Source organism: Delphinus delphis, chromosome 4, assembly GCF_949987515.2.
Source record: "Delphinus delphis chromosome 4, mDelDel1.2, whole genome shotgun sequence".
Classification (NCBI taxonomy): Eukaryota; Metazoa; Chordata; class Mammalia; order Artiodactyla; family Delphinidae; genus Delphinus; species Delphinus delphis.
Window position 1 is genome coordinate 122412011 of NC_082686.1, and position 21077 is coordinate 122433087.

At 40.8% G+C, this 21077-nt stretch overlaps 1 protein-coding gene across 1 annotated transcript in view; it reads right to left on the reverse strand.

Annotated features, from left to right (window-relative positions):
• The window catches only part of PLOD2 (procollagen-lysine,2-oxoglutarate 5-dioxygenase 2), a 107372-nt gene extending 95383 nt beyond the window's left edge, over positions 1-11989 (reverse strand). Inside the window, exon 1 of the mRNA XM_060011389.1 lies at positions 11690-11989. Within this exon, the coding sequence (XP_059867372.1) occupies positions 11690-11807 (118 nt within the window). The 5' untranslated portion in view covers positions 11808-11989. The remainder of the gene's footprint in view (positions 1-11689) is intronic.
• Positions 11990-21077: the final 9088 nt, after the last annotated feature.

Sequence of the window (21077 nt, forward strand, 5' to 3'; positions counted from 1 at the left end):
TGTCTAGTTTTACATAAGCAAACTTGCCCTCTGCCAGCATTTGAGGCAGTGGCGCTTTCAGGTATTTCTGAATTAATTGCCTGAACCCATTCGAATCACATATTGTATAATTTTCTAACAGGCTTGCAAGCAATTTCAGCTCCTCTCCTCCACTTCACCTCTACCTCCCATCACCTCTTCACACTGAGTAAGACTCGTTTTTCAAAAGAATCTTCTACAATTCAGATATGCTTTAAACTCATTCAAATGTGGGCTATTCTGACACTTATTAAGAAAAAGTCATACCTTACATCAACGAAGAATTTAAATCCAGTTTTAGAAAAGGAGATAGAACTGTCAAGTGTGGACATTTCTTAAGTTTACGTGTACGATTTAAAATAAGCTTCTTAGTTTATCTCTTACCTCAACCTTAAAAAATCCCACTCTGCCATAAACTGTAACCCGCTGTAACTGCAACCCGTGATGCTGCTGTCACTCGTGTAACAGAGCCATTCAGCGACTTGCTATGGAGAAGAGGAGCTTGACTATTTAGGATTATATACCCTATGAAAACAACCCATGCTTACACTTGAGGGACATAAACGTATCAACTATTTTATAGTAATACAAAAGTAATTATTTTATTGAAACAGATTTTTCTTCAACCTTACCGACGCTACAGGAGAAACATCTGCTAATGTTTACTTGCTTATTCAATAAATCACAGTTAATCTCCAAAAACAACACCCAGACTAAATGGTTCTGTGATTTCTTGGTAATCTTATACTGGAAAAAGTTAACAACTGTATGTTTTCAAAACTAAGCCACCCTCTTTCCCATCCCATTGTTTTCTTTGAACTGCTTCCTTCAATTTACATAAAATCCATCTGCAGCAGTAGGAAAAATAGTCCGAAGAGAAAAGCACCACCACCTCTTCCAAGGCCTGGGTCTAAGACTATACCATTTACTAGATATGTTTCACTCCAGGGGTGCAAACACATGCAGAATAAATGTTACTGTGACAATGAACGAAAAATATATCCAAGAAAAGTCCAGATCGAAAGGCACCCCAAATTTCTACTCCACTCTCAAGGCTTAACAGTTATCTCTGTGGGTAGCAAACACTATGCATACACACACACAATGCACACAAAAACTTTTCTCCCATGAGCTGATTTTCTTTTTCTTTACCATGTTTCTAGTTTACTAAATGCAATCATATTTTACAAATATTTAATGACTCTAAACAGTAGATCTAGGTGATTTGATAAGTGTTTCAGAACAATCTGGAGGAGGGCTTCCAATTTTTAAACAGCACATTTCATTAAAAAAATTAACTTCGAAAGAGTTATCAGCATCATTTTTGTTAACCAACAGGCCTTAAACAAGGTGGAAACAGGAATATACAGTTATTTTTAAAAACAGCTTACAAAAAAAAACTTACAATATTTAAATGTACTGAAGAGTATATGATTCCTCTCAGGAGATGGAAAATAGCTTCATATAAACACCAGATTGTTTTCTCCTCTCATATTAAAACACTTGAAATATTTTTAAATGTAAATTTAATTATTCTTGGCCCTATTTTCTTACCTCTAAATCAAAAGTTAATTAGGAAAAAAAAATCAAAGCCTAAGTCCAGCTTCTGATAGAATAACTAGAATATTAAAATACAAAACAACTTTGTATCTATGCTTTCTTTGGCCTAACAAAATCATCAGTAGTAAATTTCCTTGAGACCTCATTTCGGATTCCTGCAGCACTTTGTCTCCACTACACATCCTGAATTCAAGGAACATCAAATAACAGAGCTAGAGAGATCATAAATTACAAAGAAGTCGGGTGAGGCAAGGTAATTGACTCAAGGTTAGTGAGTGGAAGGGTTAAAACTTAGATGTAAGTTTCCCGACGCCCAGATGTCTATCGTCTTCCCCACAGGCCAGGCAGGCTTCATCATAAGTGCTCTTTCGATTTGTTCAGTTTTATATATGCACTATTTTCTATGTAAGAATCTTAGAATTTCAATGTGGAACAGGAACTGAGCCTAACACATTTTTGGTTTGTCATGTTTTTTCTCTTTTTCCTCCACATAAGGCAACTTGGAACACAGACTAGCCATTCAATAAACACGCATAGAATTAAATTTTGAAATGTTAATTGTGACACTTCAGAATATTACACAGTAGGAATTGTTCTTAGCGTGCATTTGTATCTAAGAAGTTACAATACTGCTAATTACCTCTAGAAAAAGTGTATTCTGGGAGAATTTTTAAAGTTATTTAAATAAGTGTAGATTTATTGAAGAGTCTAGATTCATATAAGCCAATGTAAATTACTACTCAAAACCAAGAACAAAGCACTATCAGAAGAGCTGTGAGCAAAAATGCATTCAAAACTTACCCACGGAAGAAAATAAATGACTAGGGTTAGGCTGATAGGTCCCTACGAAACTATAAAAATATCTCGTCCACCGATGCCTAGAGAAAACACTATGGTGTTCTCCTCTACTATATACACACACAATACTTCTGACACCCATGTGTGGGTTTTTTCCCCACACAGACCCTTTCTCCCACATCAGCTGGGTGTTCTGCAATTCAGTTCAATTTAACCAGAATTACCACAGACCCGACAGGTTAAGGGCTCAGTCCCATAAGGCTGCCCCCACTTCAGATGCCCATCGCAAGCAGTAGGTCCCCAGGTTACCCACAACTTCTGTGTGACTTGGCTACAAATCAGAAGTTCCCAAGACCCCCCCTTCTCAGGTTCAATAATTTTCTAGAGTGGCCGACAGAACCAAGGAAAACAGCTGACTTACTATTGCCAATTTATTACAAAAATATTTTAAAGGATACAAATGAACAGCAAGATGAAGAGATACATAGGTCAAGGTCTAGAAGGGTCCCCAGGGCAGGAGTTTCTGTCCCCTCTGGAGCTGGGGTGTACTACCTTCCTGGCTTGTAGATGCATTCCAAGACTCAGAAGCTCTCCAAAACCTGAACTTTAGGGATCTCTGTAGAGGCTTCATCACATAGGCGTGGTCGATTATTAACTTAGTTTCAAATCCCTCTCCCTCCGTGGAATACGGGGGTAGGGCTGAAAGCTCCAAGTTTCTAATCACGGCTTGGTCTTTCTAGTGACCAGACTCCGTCCAAGAGCCCACCAAGAGTTGTCTCATTAGAACAAAAGATGCTCCTATCACCTAGGAAATTCCAAGGGATAGAGGAGCTCTGTGTCTGACACTCCTATCACTCAGGAAATTACAAGGGTTTTAGGAGCTCTGTGTCAGGAGCAAGGCTCAAAGGCCAAATATTAGCAGGAATGGGGCGAGGGGGGCGGCTGTTGAGATCAAAATAAACATATTTTTTATTATTTCACAACCTAGTAACACTTATCTATCTATGAACTTCATGGACTCCAATGCTGGAGAAGAAAGAGCTGTCTGTGTAAAAGAAGCTGGTGAAGAGAAGCAGGACGGAAGAGAGGAGAAAGAAAAGCTGCGCACAGACGCAGAACCTATGAATCCCCGAGGATGTGCAGGTAGGCAGGTCTTTAAGTAAAGTCACAGTAGAGTAAGAACTCTGAGTCTCTGATTTGTAAGTCTGTTCATTGCTTTGCTTTGGTGCTTTTCCAGTTTGGGGTTTTGTTTTGTTTTGCCCTTGGTTACCCAGTAAAGTCACTGTTTAAAAAAATTCCACCCCTGTTTAAACTCAACTAAGAAGAAAAGGAGAATTGTCCCTCTCTAGACGTGGCCGACAGGAATTTCAGAGGCTCTGGATGACCAAGGCACTCTGGTCACAGTTGTGATGCCAGCTGGAGGCCAGGAGAGAGGTCTGCAAGGTTAGCGCAGGAGAGCAAGGAGCCCTCGGAAGACAAGGGGCCTCGGGCATGGGCATGACTGGAAAATCCCATCAGAGAGCCAGTTTGCCCTCTGCATGATGGCTCTGTAACACTTCCCTAGGCAATTGAATTAGGGAGGTCATTTTAATCTGCCTACAAACTGTTAGCCAGTTTCCTCCAAAAAAAAAAAATTTTAATTCTACATTTGCTTTGTTGTTGTTGTTGTTGTTGTTGTTTGGCATGCAAAAAGCTGCTCGTGTTAGTATACTGCTAGACCCAGGAAGAAAAGGATCAAATATTTAAAGAACCAGTTTTGAGAATGAATTTTAAAAATCCAAAAGTAACTGGCTCCCTTCCTAGCCAGGTGTGTAGCACCTAAAAGTAATTAGCACCCTAAGGCCCAATAAAAGTTGTAGCTTCAAACCAGTGAAACAGACTAGTCAATGAAAGAGCCTTGCTGATGGGACACTGGCTCTGTGTTGGGGCTCTGTGGTCACTGGAACTGAGATGCAGAGTTTCTGGGGCTTTTCCTGGACAGTGTCCAAGAATCAGGAACTCCAGACTGCCTGGACCTCACGTCCTTCTTCCACTTGCTGCTGTGCCTGCAGACAGTGAAGCTGGGTGGCATGATGCATATTCAGTGTCTCCTCAGTACCTCTGAATGTCTGGGTCTGACTAGGGCTGGTGATGAGAGCGATAAAAATTACATGTGCTTGCAAGTTCCTTCCTACCATAAGAATCTTTACCATGTGATGTCCACAGCGTTAGAAGAACAGAACCACAGCATTTTAATCAGAGGAAAATCCCCTCTCTCTTTCTCTTTGGAAGAAATGTTGAAACAGATTAGCAGTAACTAGAAAAATAAATAGAATTCCTTTTAAAAATTTTAGTATGTAACCCTAAAGTAAATGAGCAGATGATCAGTTAATGTAATAACACCAGGATGTCTTATACATCCAAAGTAATAAAAGCAATGTTAAAATCAATATAACAAATGAGATTTAATTATAACCCTAGCCCATTTTGGAAACTCAACCATGTTTTTTAGAAGCACTTTCCCTGACCATTTAGCCCCCTCATTTTAGCTGTATGTCCTCAAAAACTCTTTTTGTATTAAAAATTTCACAGAATATATTAATAGCAACAAGCATGTTCCTCCAATTGTATGAAATTAAAGTGTTTTTTTCCATTTCTAATGAAGATTTTCATTATAAAGCAAAGATAGTCTACTCACTATTCAAAGTTTTCTCCCTAACTACATAAAATGCAATTCCAACCCTATACAAACTAAACTTTAAACCAAAATTTTTACAGCAGAATATAAACAGTTAACGAAGTATATGTCCACACTAGCAAATCAAGCATTTTCTCATATAATCACATCTTTTTTTAAGAAATAAATTTAAGGGGGGAGATATACCCACATTTCAATTGGAATAAAAAATGATTGTTATTTTCCCATAACTGCTACAGTATGCTACTAATACAATCAAGGCCTGAAAAATACTTATGAATCAATCTAGTAACTAAGTACGTAAATGCACTAACCTGAATTAGTTTATTTTTTTAATAAAGAGATTTATATTTAAAAACTAAATCAAAATCATTAACAGAAGTTGATGTGCCTCCTTTAACACACAAAAGAAAATATGTAATGGAAATCGTTCCTCTGGGTATAAAAATAACATATCTTCACTCTTTAAATTTTGTTTTAAATAAAGTTATCCTGAATGGGAAACATTAAAACGTATTTAAAGTTTCTGTATTTTTTAATTATAAACAGCATGTTTTGACGGAGCTTTCTTGTGACACAGTTAATAGCGTAGTGATAAATTCAGTAGCACCATTACCAAACAAAGTTGCAACATAATACGCCGTAAGGCAGTAAGTAGCAAATCAAGTGTATTTCAATTTTAAAAAGATAGTAGGTAGCATAAGGACAACAAATCATAATGCACTGTTTATAATTCTACTACTCTGGATAACTATTTCTTGGCTAATTAAAATCTCAATAGTTCTGAAAATGAGTTGTTATTTAAGTTTAGTGAGGCAAACATATCGCAGCAAATGCAAAGGGGTAAAATGTAAAAGAAAAAGATCTGTCATTTTAAAAGCACCAATTTCTCAGTTCAGCTTAAGTTTTACAGCAAAGGTTGAAGAAGAATAAAAATAGTCATTGATAAATGTGCTAATCATTTCCTCCCAGGAATCAAGCCACAGATTCACAGTGGAGTTTCTAGACCAAATTTCTAGAACACACACAAGCTCTGAAAAAGAAATATGCATCTCGTTTACAATCGGCCACCAGGGTGTTTTATTCTTTTTGTTTTTTAACATCTTTATTGGAGTATAATTGCTTTACAATGGTGTGTTAGTTTCTGCTTTATAACAAAGTGAATCAGTTATACATATACATATGTCCCCATATCTCTTCCCTCTTGCATCTCCCTCCCTCCCACCCTCCCTATCCCACCCCTCTAGGTGGTCACAAAGCACCGAGCTGATCTCCCTGTGCTATGCGGCTGCTTCCCACTAGCGATCTACTTTACATTTGGTAGTATATATAAATCCATTTTTTATCCTAAGCACACTATTTACACCAAAGTACATGTCTAGTTAGCATCAAGCACCAGGTTTAAAAAGATGTAACAGAGAAGCTCTATGTTTGAATTCAAAATGCCACAGGAATCACTGGCAAAGGCTAAAATGAAAAACAGCTCTCTCAAGTGCCCAGAGCCAGCTGCTACTGTCCAGAATGTGTCTCCTTCCAAGAGAGCAGCAGATCTGCAGGAGACATGGCTTAAGAGGGAATACCATCTCCTAAGGCCAAAGTCGGCAAAGGGTTTCTGTACAGGGCCAGAGAGCAAATAATTTAGACTTTGCAGGACATATAGCCTCTGTGACAACTAATCAACTCTGCCTTGTAGCACCAAAGCAGCCACAGATGATATGTTAACGAACGAATGTGGTTGTGAGCCAATAAAACTTTACGGACCCTGAATACTGGATTTCATATAACTTTCATATGTCACGAGACATATATATATATATATATTTATAGTTTTCAGTCATTTAAAAATGTAAAACTCATCATTAGCTCACTGGCTGTACAAAAACAGGTAGCTGTTTATAGTCTGCCGGATTTGGCCCGTGGGCTGTAGCTTGTCATCCCTGACCAGGGGCCAAGCTTTCCTTCAGCCCCTGCCTATCCCTTTCCCCTCCATTTATATAAACCTACAAAATTAGTGCTCTTTAGCAAAGCAGCCCTTTTGCTTCTTTAGATCTCTGATGCCCAGTCTCTATTTCTTTCCCATCGGTACTGAAAGTCCAAAAGCATAAAGGGGTCAGGGAAGACACAGAGCATGGCCTGAAGAAAGGGCACAAGTCCCTCTTGTGTTGCTTTCAGCTATCTGATCTTCAAGTAACAAACCATCTAAATGTCCATTTCACCATCTATAAAAAAAGGATCATGGTATCCAACCACGTGAAAGTATTTCTGAAGGTATGATTTTATATTGAGAAAGCTAGGTAGAGCAGAAAATGTAACTTCTGGAGAAGAACTGCCAACAACTGGACTTCCCTCGTGGCACAGTGGTTGAGAATATGCCTGCCAATGCAGGGGACGCAGGTTCGATCCCTAGACCAGGAAGATCCCACATGCCGTGGAGCAACTAAGGCCGTGCACCACAACTACTGAGCCTGCGCTCTAGAGCCCGCGAGCCACAACTACTGAGCCCACACGCTGCAACTACTAAAGCCCACGCACCTGGAGCCTGTGCTCTGCAACAAGAGAAGCCACTGCAATGAGAAGCCTGCGCACCGCAGCGAACAGTAACCCCCGCTCACCACGATAAGAGAAAGTCCTCACGCAGAAACGAAGAGCCAACATAGCCAAGGGAAAAAAAAAGAGTTGCCAACAACTTGTTCAGAAACAAAGCCTTGCCTGATGTTTCATGGGTAAGTTCCTTGATCATGGTAGTGCATGGGTACCCTGGTAGAGAAAGGAAACTCAGTGAACTTAGTTAAAACATTAGGAAAAGGAGCAGCTAGAAATCTCATTGACTGCATGCCACTTTTCATAATTCTCCGAGGCGGCCAGAAACTCAACAAACATAAACTGAGAATCTTCTTTGTGTTAAAAGAACAGGGAAGGTACTGTGAGGGGCACAAAAATGAATAAGACTCAGTCCTTTACTCCAAAAAATTTATAATTTATTCAACATGAACATCTATCATACAAAGCAGACATGATCGTATAAACCAACTGCATTAAGCAGTTAGAAAGAGAGCCAAACAAAAGGCAGGATGGAGAAGAATTTCTTAGGAGCTAGATATAAACAAAGAATATAATTTCAAGGAGAACAGACAGAAGTAGAAATTTGAGAGACCTGTACATGTGTATCTAGGATGGCAGGGTATGCGGATTCTCCATTCCACTAGACATTACTAAACTGTTCTCCAAAGGTGGTGTGCTTCCTGAGACTTCTCACCCTCACAACAGTTGGTATGATCAGAGTTTATTTTTTTAATGCTTTAGTCAATGTGATGGGTAGAGAAGGGTATCTCAATTTAATTTTCATTTCTGGTCCTCACATTCTCTAGAATTGTTTTGTATGTCTATTTTTACACGAACAAAAGGCAGAGACTGGTCATTCTGTGTGGCTGCAGCCCAGGACACACAAAGTACACAAAGCACAAGCCTCCCTCTCTTCTTCTCGAGGTTTTTCCAGGACCTTGGTTTTTTCCTCTCCATCCCGTAAATTGTCAGTTTGCATCAGCAGATAGGGACAGACCTTTCCTTTCCTCCTTGAATGTGCCAGGGTAAATTAAAGAGTTTATAAATGAACATGGTTGAAAAATACTGGTCTTGACAGAAACATCTGAAACCATTTCCTCCATTTTTGTGCAAAACTTGGTTTCTGCCCAATTTAGATCATGGAATAGGCAAGGTACCTTAGAAAACACACCAAATGTTGATCTAGGTCTGGAGACTTAGTTACAAATTCTTGGCAGGAATACACCTTCTCTCATTGAGAAGGGAAAAAGTGTAGGAAACATAAATCAGGGTATGAACTTGATTTGTTGATGCTTGTTAGGAGGGTTTTGCCTCGAAAGCTCCCATGGAGATAAAAGTTTAAGGCAAAATTCCTATAAATGATTCTAGGAGAAAATGATTGTTTTTAACCAAATTCTTATTTAGAGTCTTTCCATGCTGAGAATAAAGTGGCAACCGAAAAGGAATGAATGCAGCACACAGTAGAACTCTCAGCAAAGAAAACAAAAAGCAGTGTTCTCAACTCTGGTTAACGCACAGCATCAAAGCTAGGAAAAACTATATTTCAAAAATTGATTAATGTAATGTGATTCAAACAACACATTCCCTACTACAGTGGAAAACTGGAAAAATCACTATAAATATTTGTTTCGAAAAAAGAGTAGCCATTATCATTCCAGTACACTATAACGCCACATTGCCTCAAATACACATAGATTTGTCTGATCCAGTGATTTCCAACCCTGGGTAATTTTGTCCCTCAGGAGACATATGGCCATTTTTAATTTTGAGACATATTTCATTTTCACTCCTGGAGGAGGGTCCTCCTGGCTTCTAGTGGGTAGAGGCCAAGGATGCTGCTAAACATCGTAAAATGCACTGGATAGTCTCCCACAATAAATAATTATCTAGCTCAAAATGTAAACACAGCCACAAAACCCTGGTCTAATCTATTTCTTCATGTTTAGCTGGGACATGGTGACAAAAATAGCGGGTTAGAGATGATAAGCACTCTTCTTAAAGACCTCCTATTAAGCAAGGAACAACTTAGAGTTCTAAAGTTTGCTTGATATTTACATAGATAAGTTTCCAATTTAGCAATTTTCAGTTGTAGTAGTTTAGAGAGAAAATGGAACGTATTCCATGATTCTCCCCATGTTATCAAGCACTGTACCATCTATATTTAATAGCTTATCACATCTACCTATACACAGTTCATAATCAAACTGACTACTGCTGGCTCCATCTATGACAAATCAATATTTTTCTGCATTTAAATGATATCTGAATTCCCCATGCCCAACCACCAAAATCAGTCCTCAGTTGTCAGCAGTGGGTTTTACGTGTCATTTTCTGAGAAAAGCATTTATATCTGAAATTCCCTTCTCTGATGTTACAATCCATTAAAACTTTACTGTCCAGCTCCATGAAACTTAAAAGTCAGATTAGGAAAGAAAGATAATTTTGAATGTAAACCTAAACGCAGCCACAAAGAGATGTCTTCTATAAGGGGTGTTGATAATGAAGTGAAATAAAATATACAAAGGCTGAAGAGGTCCCTCTAAAAGTGGCAAAGTCCTTAGAGGTTATTTTATTTCCCAGTAAGTTTCCTTGGGTGTTTCAACAAAGAAAGTCATTTTTCTGGGAATTTTTTTTTAATGTCTCCTTTTCCAGGTTTGCTGAAGGCATTTTCTTGTCTATTTTCTAGATGTTACAGTAAAAGATAATTTTAAAATAATGAAAAAAATTCAGTTCAAATTTAAAGAAACCACAAAGGGTTGAGAAACTCAATTTGAAGCCATCACATATATCTGAGAGAAAGAAAAGTATACTGTAACTGACAAAAATCTATCCAAATGCTGAAGTTTCTCAAACTAACAAAGCAAGTACTGTTTGGCAGGAATGTAGAAAGATGGGCAACTTAGTCCACTGAAGTTTTCTGAAACAAACCCTAGGAAACAAACCCTAGGAAAGGTTTGTTTCAGATGAAAACAAAAGTATTGCTTACATGGATTTGACTGGGTTCTACAGCAAATGTCAACTTCTGGATGTAAACTTAAAATAGAAGTTTCTGTCCTTGTGCTTAAGTAAAGTTCAAAAAGAAAAGTGCCCTATTTTCTCCCCCCCCCCCAAAAAAATGACAGAATGATTTTAATTTTTAAACAAAAGTGGTACAGCAGAAGGACATTTAAATGCAAGATCTAATCTCAGAGAACGCAGAGTTAGAGCACAAAAGTGGAACACTCGAAGGATATCGCATGTGCAGCAAATGGCAGCAAAGTATGTTTCGACAAACATGTGGTGAGGCTCCCTTTAATCTTGCTAAATGTAAAAAGTTTTATTTTACATGAACTTGACTATTTGCTGCAGTTCCAGCTTCTGAAAACAAGGAAGGGCACCAGGCTTACGAACAGGGTGGCTAAGCGGAAAAGCTGTGGACAGCTTCCCCTCCATAATCCCCAAAGAGGAAAGCTACCTCCTGGAGGTATTGGGTAGCCAAGCAGCCTTACTGAAAACAACCACGGTTTTGAGCGTTGTTTCTGGCAGGAGGTAGGTGTTACCAGCTACTTCCTGGGGCGCTGGAAGGAATGTGTCACCATCAATCAGAAAGTACACTAGCCCAGTGTTTAGGTCACAGAGGGAGTACTGCTTCGTCCAAAACAGATAAATCATGCCAACTCCAGCAAAGGAGGAGAAAGCAAAGTTGCAGGAAAGGTGTTGGTGCCCACCGACCTGCAAGACCAAAAGGAAACCCCAACTCGTGCTGAAGAAAACTTCGTGCGCTCTCGGGTTACGGAGAACTCCGAGAGCCCACGAGGGCGGATGCGCCCACATTCCCCCGGGGATCAGCACAGCCCGAGCGCAGTTCTGGGGAAGACCTGGGCGGTTCTGAGGAGGATGGACAGCCCACCCCCACTCACCTCGGTGGTCCTGCGGAAGGACAGGCTCCCACCAAATCACCTCTGTGGACCTCGGAGGGACGGGCGCCTCCCTCCACCAACTCACCCGGCCGACCCCACGCGAAGGACCGGTGGATGAATGAACTGCCCATCCGGCCGAGCCTCGCGGGACAGGGCGGCCCGCGGGAGTGCTCACCTGTGGGGATGCTGGAGGACTTCCCCGAGTCTGCACCCAGGCAGGGATCCCAGGGCTGGAGGACGAGCGCCAGCAGCAGCAGCAGCAGCAGCCGCGGCTGCACCGCGCACCGCCCCATCTTCGGCCCGTCGAGGGCCCGCGCGGGCTCCGGCGCCCCTGACACCCTGCAGCGGCCCACTTCTCGCGAGAGTGGGGACCCCTGATCCGCCCCGGGCCGACGAAGGCGGGCGGAGGCGGCCGGGCAGAGTGGGCGCAGGGTAACCGCAGCCGGCAGGTCAAGCGGCGTGGAGAGGGGCGGGAGTCAGGTGGTCTGGAAGGCGCAGAGCGGCGGGCGCCTGCGGCGCCGCGGGCGACTTATAGGCTCCCCGAGGGGGAGGTGACGGGGCGGGCCGCGCCCCGGCTATTGGCCGCCGGCTGACCCGCCGCGCTGCTGAGTGCACCGTGCGGTTGCCTGCGCTCGCCTGCCTGCGCGCCTGTCCCAGCCCCACGTCTGGGATTGTTTGCTCAACTCCGACCTATTTAAGGAGCCGTCTGCCGCTACGTGTGGAGGCTCACGCAGGGCTTCTGGCTGGAACCCGGAAGCGTGCAGTTAAGTTTGGGAGTGGGCCCGAGACAGGGGGAGGAGACGCTGGGAGTCTGGCTGACGGGCGGCGCTCCCCGCTCCCTCCTCTCGGCTTCCCCAGCGCCCTGAGCTTCCCGGTAGCCTCTAAGGGTGCGAATCTGCTCTTCTCTACATTTAGATGCTACCCCAGAGCAGAAGCGACGTCAAATTCACAGCAATCCTGGTTGAATGGGACCTCGCCCGACAATGAACGATGGAAATGTAGACACATCCCGCACCCCCGTTAACTCAGGGGCAAATTTCTAAACCCTGTAAAAGGAAGACCCTGTTTTTAGTTTACTCTATAAACAGAAAGTTTTTATTGTCCATTGAACATTTCTTCCTCCTCTGCCTGTGCCAGGAGAGCCTTAGACTCTCTCCAGTAATGGCTTGTAAATCCTGCGGAATCGGAGTCCAGCATGTGTAACCCGGTGCTTTGCCTTACAAGATCTTCCTTCAGTCTACATGGAAAATTACTCCCAGAGATGCTGTCAGAGCGAGCGATCTCTCAGCTCCCTGGCGCGTCCTCCCCTGCTTCCAGTTTTGACTCATGTCTGAGAAAATTCCTTTTAATGTATTACTTCTCAGCACATTTTAGCTAGCCCAGTGTTTAATCTGTTGGGATGAGCAGGGGCAAAAGCACAAATTAAGGCCAAAGCCTGACAATCTGCCTCGTATATTTCATGACACGAGCTATCCTATGGGAGAAAAAAAATCATATTGTTAGTATGGCAATATTCGATAATGTTCTACCTCTATCTTCCTAAAATGCAGGGGCGGGGGAGGGGAGTGGAGCTGATTTGAGCCAATACCCTTTCCAACTCTGAGCCTTTGAAGTTAAAACAGAAAATTATTGGAAAAGACGTTCCATTATGATCACATTTTGTCTGAAATTAGCATGATGTCTAGATGAGTACTAAATGGTCACGTTAAAAACAGGTGGAAAACCTGTAAAGAAATGTTGCCTGTGTGTGACACTTCAGAAGAAGAAGAATTTCCTGTGCCCAGCCCTAAGCCAGTTGTCATGGTGTGTGTAAGGTTTGGTCTCCGTATTTTAAGAGGGATATTGGAGAAAGTTCAGAGAAGAGCAACAAATAAAGAAATGGAAAGTATGACACGTGAGAATGAAATAAGGATTGTTTAGCCTGAAGAAGAAAAGGCTAAGGAAGGGATTCCTTAATAACATCCTTCTGTGTCTGGCCAGTGCCACTCCATGAAACTAGGCAGAAAACAAAGAGCATCAGTCTTCTAAATCTGAGGTCTCTGCTGGGATTGGCTGGTCTTTTTGGCCAAATCTCAGTCTCCAGAATTCCAAATCTGTCTGCTGTGCCTGAATCCTGCCAAAGTCCTTGAACTTGACTTCTCACTTCCCTGGTTGTCCAGTATCTTCAAGAACTTGCATGGTTAGAGCCTAGCTTTCTGCCCTTCCAATCCCCCACTTGCCCACATGCATACTTAACAGCCTCTCCACATCACAAGGGTGTGTGTGTTTCAACTGCAAAGTCCACCAATAATTGCAGGTTACTATGACATTCCTCCTTCTCTACTGAGAGTCACAAGTTCAGGACTATAAGACTTGTATAAAGTTAAGTGATTGGATTTGTTGTGCAACAGAAACTAACACGGTATTGTGAAGTAATTATACTCCAATAAAGATCTATTAAAAAAAAAAGTTAAGTGTTTCTTTGGGCTTTTCAAAATAGCCAGCCATATTTATCGCTGCCTGAAAGAGCCCCAATTCTGAAACCAAATCCTTCCTCCCTTCTTATATTTCCAGCTGTCTGCTGGACATTTCTACTTGGACATTCCACTGGCACAAACTCCAAATGTCTTTAACTCATGAAATCCAGATCCCACTCATGGCTTCCTCATCTCTGTTAATGATACTGCTGCTCTTTAGCTCACAGAGCCTCAGGCATTTTCTACTTCTCTCCTCCCACTACCTCCCTCCCCACAACACAGAGCTAGACTCCAAATCCTGTCATTTTTTCCCCCTCACATTGCCTCTCCTCTATTCCTTTCCATTCTCACTGCCACCTCACTAATGTGCTGTTTGAACTGTGTCCTAACTGATCACCCTCTGTGTACACCCTCCCTGACCCCACGTACCACAGCTAGATTCATCATACTCAAATAACCTTTCAATTACTTTATCCCCAAACTCAAAGATTTCAGAAAAAATTTGGAAGCAAACCAGATCTCTTAACCTAGAATTCAAGTTCCTTCACTTCACCTCTCCCTATAGCCGATCTGGTTTGCTTTATTACCTCCCAAAGCAGACCAAAGACTGTAATTTTTATTCTCTAAAGTTTGGAAAGTAATCACCATCTTCCCCTTTGTTCTTACAGAGGCCAACCCAGAGCCAAGTTTCAAGCACCAGCAGTTTGTTGGGAGTTTCAAGGAAAAGAGGTAGCTGAGGGTGAAGTGACACAGAAAAGGGAATTGGCCAATAATGGGTACAGTATTAAATCTACCACAGTAGGTAACCACAATCCCACAGAATTGATGTAAAGTACGCCCCACAGAAATATCCTAGCCAAGGGGCAGGAGAATAGGAATATATATATATATATATATATATATATATATATGCCAACACTCATCAGTCATGGATTAAGGGCTGGGGGCACTCATTCATTCTCAGACATTCCCAGCCTGCTATGCTCACAGGCATAGTAGCTCCCCAAGAATGATGCACGTCTTAGCCATGAGAAGTGAGGTTGGCATGCTCAGAAATGGTAAGGAGATTTGAGGAGAAATGAGAAAAGCAGTAACAGCATCTTCTTAGCCACCATGCCTTTGTTCATGTTATCTCTCTATTTTAAAAGCTCTTCTAAAATAGATATCTAATAAGGACCTACTGTATAGCACAGGAAACTCTACTCAATACTCTGTAATGACCTATATGGGAAAAGAATCTAAAAAGGAGTAGATATCTGTATATGTATAACTGATTCACTTTGCTGTGCAGCACAAACTAACACAACATTGTAAAGCAACTATACTCCAATAAAAATTAATTAACAAAAAGAATTAAAGGTAAATGTTCTCAAGGAAAAAAAACAAAAAAACTCTTCTCCAAATCTCTCCTCTTCCTTTCATTGGGCCAACTTCTGTCAGGCTCAGGTGCCACCTCCTACAGGAAGCCCAACTTGAGTACCTCATCCTATCTCCAGATAGATTAAGTATCCCTGCTCCATGCTTTCTAACTTTTAAGTTTAAACAAAACTCTTTCATTTTTGACAGTCTTTTACTAGACAGTTTGTTTATCAAGGGCAGGATCCAATTTTTCTTCATCATTATACTCAGTACTGGCACATAATAGCGTGTATTCATTCATTCAGTTGTTCATTCAAAATGCACCCACTGTGTGCCTACTACGTCTAGGCACTGTTCTAGATGCTGGTAAGACAGATATATCAGTGAAAAAAACAAAGTCCCTCCCTTATGTAGCTTTTACTCTTGCGTAAAGAAAGATAATAAACACACAATGGTGATAAGTTGTAGAGAGAAAATAAATTAGGAAAGCTAACTAAGAAGGAGAGGGTATACTGAAATTTTGAAATGGGCTGTCCTGAGAAGCCGTCACTGAGAAGATGATCCTTGAGCAAAGACCTGAAAGTGGTGAGGGAGAGAGGTAGTCATTCTCTATGGGGGAATTATGTCCAGGAAGAAAAACAGGAAGTGCGAAGACCCTGGGGCCAGAACAAGTCTGAAGTGTTGGAAAGGAGTTCAGTGACCGTAAGCTTAGTAGGCTATGAAGCCTGGGTGGTAACAAGCAAGGGATGGGAAAGGTAAACAGATAATCACAGTGTGATTGTGTGGAGCCTGATATCAACTTTGACCTGAGGACATTATGCTAAGTGAAAGAAGCCACTCACAGAAGGACAAATACTGCATGATTCCACTTATATCTAAAGTAATCAACTTCTTAGAAGCAAAGAATAGAATGGTGGTTGCCAGGGGCTAGGGGGAGGGGGGAAGCGGAACTACTAACCAACAGGGGTGAAATTTCAGTTTCTCAAAATGAATAAGTTCCAAAGATCTGCTGCACAGCATTGTCTCTGTAGATAACACTACTCTATTGTACACTTAAAAAATCTGTTAAGAGGGTAGATTTCATGTTTAGTGTTCTTACTGCAATTGGAAAAGAGAGAGAGCACCATTTGGATGGTTGCAAGCTGAGCAGTGACGTGATTCAACGTAGGTTTTGAAAAGGATCACAGATGCTGAGTGAGACTAAACCAAGGGAGATGGGTGGGAAAATGAACCGCAAAGTCTGGAGGCCAATTTGGAGTCTAAGGCAGTGGTCCAGGAGACGATGGTGGTTTCAGCTTGGTTGGTAACAGTAAAAGCAAGTCAGTTTCGAAATAGATTTTTGATTGTAGGGCCAACAAAACTTAATGGTTTGATTGTGGGTGTTAAGAGGGAAAAAAAGGAGTCAAGATATTTATTCAATGAATATTTGTTGAATGAATGAAAGGTAAAGCCTTGAAAACACATATAAAAGCCCTGGGGGTGGAGAAGGAGGGAGGGGTTAAATGCAGTAGATGAGAAGGAAAAACAACCAGACAGCCAAGAGCTGAAACTCGGGGAAGCCAGACCCAATAGGGGGTGGAGGAGGAGAGAAGTCAGCAAAGGAGACTGATAAAGTCAGACAAACAGGAAAACATCTACTGAAGAGAGACTTGGGAAATGGGAAGAAGAAGCCTGAGAAAAGGTCACTGATTTTTAGCACTGGGGACACGAGTTTCCTATCAAACTTTAGATGGGAGCAGAAAGGACAGTGAATGTAAGGTCCAAACTGGAGATGAGGGAGTGGAGGGTCCCATGAGACAGAGCTTTCATTCTGTGACTCTTCAACTAAATCAGACCTCTCCTGCCCATGTCAGGGGGCCACCTTTCTAATTGTAGGGTGAGAAAGTTGCCACCAGTCTGAAGGTACCCTCTATATATGAAAGGCTTGTGGCCCCAGCTGTTTTCTTTTTAAATTCTTTAAGTTGCAACTTGAAGAGAACAATTTCCAAAGTGACTTTTTCAAGAGTTGGAAATCCAAACAAAACCAGTGTGAGAAAAGAAAGTGAACTGCTTAACAGATGGTAAGCAAAATAGATTTCTTCAGCCAACAAAAACAATTATTTATCACAGGGGAAATGTGCCTTGGTTATCTTCTGAAGGTTTTTACTCCTCCCTCTGGTTTCAAGAACCCTTTATTTATGAACCCTGGTTCTCATTCAGCACATCTAGACAAAGCACCATTTTTTTTTAACCTCCATTATATGTTTTAGTCATCTGAACATGATTATATAGAATCTTCCCTCTGCAGATATGAATTGTGAAACCCTTGTAACTAGCAGAATGATGTCAGATGTAAAACTATACGCAGCCAGATTCAGAGTTAGAAGAGGAGGCCAGGATAGTAAAGAGAGCCAGAGTATACAAGTGTTCCAAAGATGATCCTAGCAGATGTTTTCTGACTAGTCACACTGATTGGGATAGAACTATCTAGGCCATGAGTTACCAGCAGACATTTGTGGCTTCTGCATCCAGTCTTCCGAACATATTTTACCAAAGTTTTAAGCTATGACATATTTATTGACATAGGTAACTCCAGAATAACATTAATTATGATTAACATAATTACATAGCCTCGTGTCAAAAATTTCTTGTTCAGCTGTAGTTTCTCATGTTTTTTTATGGCTCTCTGCTCTTATGGTCCCTCATTCTCCTGCTTCCCAGGACCATTGAACTCCTTTCTCTGGAATCATCTCTGTCCAGAGGCAGATTTGCCATGAAGCTAATAAAGTTTAAGTGTCAGTGTCCCTCACTTGCAAAGGCCTCTGTGAGTGTTGGGAGTGGCTGGGGATTGTACAGTATCCTGGGTTGGGAAGGAAGCCAGTTTGTTATCAGGAACTATTACTAAGAAAGCATTTCTCAGAAACTATCCAAGGAGATCTTAGGAAAAAAAGACTCGAGCCCAAGAATCCCATAAATTTTTAAGTGGTTAGATCTTCTTTTCTTATCCTGAATAAGTACTCACTTCTTTACCTTATTTTATATTTGTAACTCTATTGTCTTTTTTTTTCTTAACGATCCCTAAAATGATATAAACCTTAGGCCTCATTAAACTTTGATTCGCTCCTTGTCCTATCCCTAGAATCTAGACCCAATCCTTTCCATAAGTATTGTGAATATAAGGAGTCTACAATCAACTATTTCTGGGCTCAGCACCGAGATGGGTCTTCCTTAGTCAACTAGGATCCTACACTCTGCCCAGTTTCCTATAATGAAATTGTTACCTTATTCCTCTGTGACTGAGCTCTTCCTTACACACCTGTTATTTTTTTTTTAATTTATTTATTTTTGGCTGCGTTTGGTCTTCGTTGCGGTGCTCGGGCTTCTCATTGCAGTGGCTTCTCTTGTTGCAGAGCACGAGCTCTAGACACACGGGTTTCAGTAGTTGTGGCGCACAGGCTCAGTTCTTCCACAGGATGGGGGATCTTCCCGAACCAGGGCTCGAACCAGTGTCCCCTGCATTGGCAAGCAGATTCTTAACCACTGTGCCACCAGGGAAGTCCCCCTTATGCACCTTAGCTCAAGCATCTTAGTCCTTATCTTGGGTCACTGTCTGATAGCCTACTTCATCTCAGACAGACATCTTTCCTTGTCATCTCGTAAATCTCCGGAGAACAGAGTTCTGTAACTGCCTCCCACGTCTGAACCCCCTCCAGGCCTCCTGCTGGTACTACCTTACCACCTGCTGTTGGATGCTTCCTTATGTCCCCTGCCCCATTACTGGCTGGTCTGCTTGTTCTGGTCATCTCTGTCCTGGCAGAGCTGATTTTGATAGAATTGAACTTAACATAGGTTGATTACAAGTGTCTGATTTAACAGAATACTATGTGTTAAATAACTGAATTATAATGTCACTTGGTGAGATCTCCAAGAATGCTTATTTGAAATGAAGCAGAGCCTAACTAAGAAAATACACAGATCCATCACCCAATAAAACAGATGTAAGTAACTCTAGTATTAGATATCATAAAAAGAACAGAGAGGATAAAATAATAGAAAATCATAAAGGTTATTCTAAATGAATATTATTTAGAAATGTGTCATAAAAGTGCTAGTATTATTTTTAATCCATCATTCCTAAAATCTGGAAAATGAATTTTGTGACCTACACTAAGGAAATATCTTGGCAATGGAACTGAAGGAGAATTTACTGTAAAGGGTGTAGCAATAGGGAAGAGCATGCCGTGCCCAGTCTGAATGCAACACCCAGGATTATAACTATTGTCTTCTTTAGAGCATTTTCCATTACAGGTTTCCAAAAGGGATGGTTTGCTTCAGATGTAATTTTCTGTACTATAGACACAGATCATAATTCACAGAGCCCCTTCATACTTTTTGAAGCTAGCCATAATGATCATGTAGCCCATTTGCTGACGGCTTTTGAGCGTCTTCATATTGTATGTGAAATGTTCAGTGAACTCCCTGCAGGTAGCCATTTGGTGACTGCCTTCTAATTTATATTTTACTTCAATCACAGTGTTTTTCTTAATTGCTGCTCTAGTGTTACTTTTTTCCCCAACGGTTAATATGATTCTTAAAAATCACAATTTAAAGATAACTATTTGGCCAATTTTAGCCCAAAGTGAAAACACTATTTAGGTGCACAGGATTATGGGTATTTTTTTGTTTTAGGTATAGACTATAAAAGGCAAATAATCATTTAAAGAAGAAGTTTTGGGCTTCCCTGGTGGTGCAGTGGTTGAGAGTCCACCTGCCGATGCAGAGGATACGGGTTCATGTCCCGGTCCGGGAAGATCCCCCATGCCGCGGAGCAGCTAGGCTCGTGGGCCATGGCCGCTGAGCCTGCGCGTCCGGAGCCTGTGCTCCGCAACGGAAGAGGCCACAACAGTGCGGGGCCCACGTACCGCAAAAAAATAAAAAGAACAAGTTTTTAAACAAGAATTGGGTTTTTTTCCTTAAAAATTTAAAAAACTCTCAAAATGAGAAATATTAGCATTCAATTACTCTAATATTTGCTTTTGAATTCTACAGTTTTTCAGTAATTATAATTTATTGTATGAACAAATTAATGTTTAAACAAATTAATGTTACAACTAGCATCCACACAGAAAAATTGCCCCAAATCCATCACAAAGGCAAAAATCCCTTTTCTTCCTTATTCCACCCGTGATTTCCTTAAAGTAGGTTCACAGTTGTTCAGCTATTCATGCATGTGTAAATCATTGTGCTAAATAGTAAACTAAATCATATTATGCATTTCTGTAGTCTATAATATACATAAATTAAAATTTATTAAAGAAAAAATATTAACCATCTTTTTTTTTGGATATTACATATTTTGTATATCTTAATGTCCCAGATAAAACAATAATTTGAATTACCCTCTAAAGATAATATATATTTGTCATTTGTTGTTTGTAAGGATAAGGTATATTGATTTTGGTATATAGTTGAATAATAGAAGTATGAAATATTATGTACTTTCAGGTCTTTTTTTTTTTTTTGGCCATGTCAATTCTCAGTATCAGTCTTTTTGGGAAGTATTGATATAATGTAGACCAAGGAAATAATTAATTTGGATACTTCAGTTACCAAAAAAAAATGCCCTTTTTATTGCAAAAAATAAAGCAATGAAAGTTATTAGGGTTTTAATGTAGTCTTTACTTTTGATTAATAGGGCATGTAACTTAAATTTCATATGCCTTCATTTCTTTCTCTGTCACAAAATTGATTTTACTTTTTTTTTTTTTT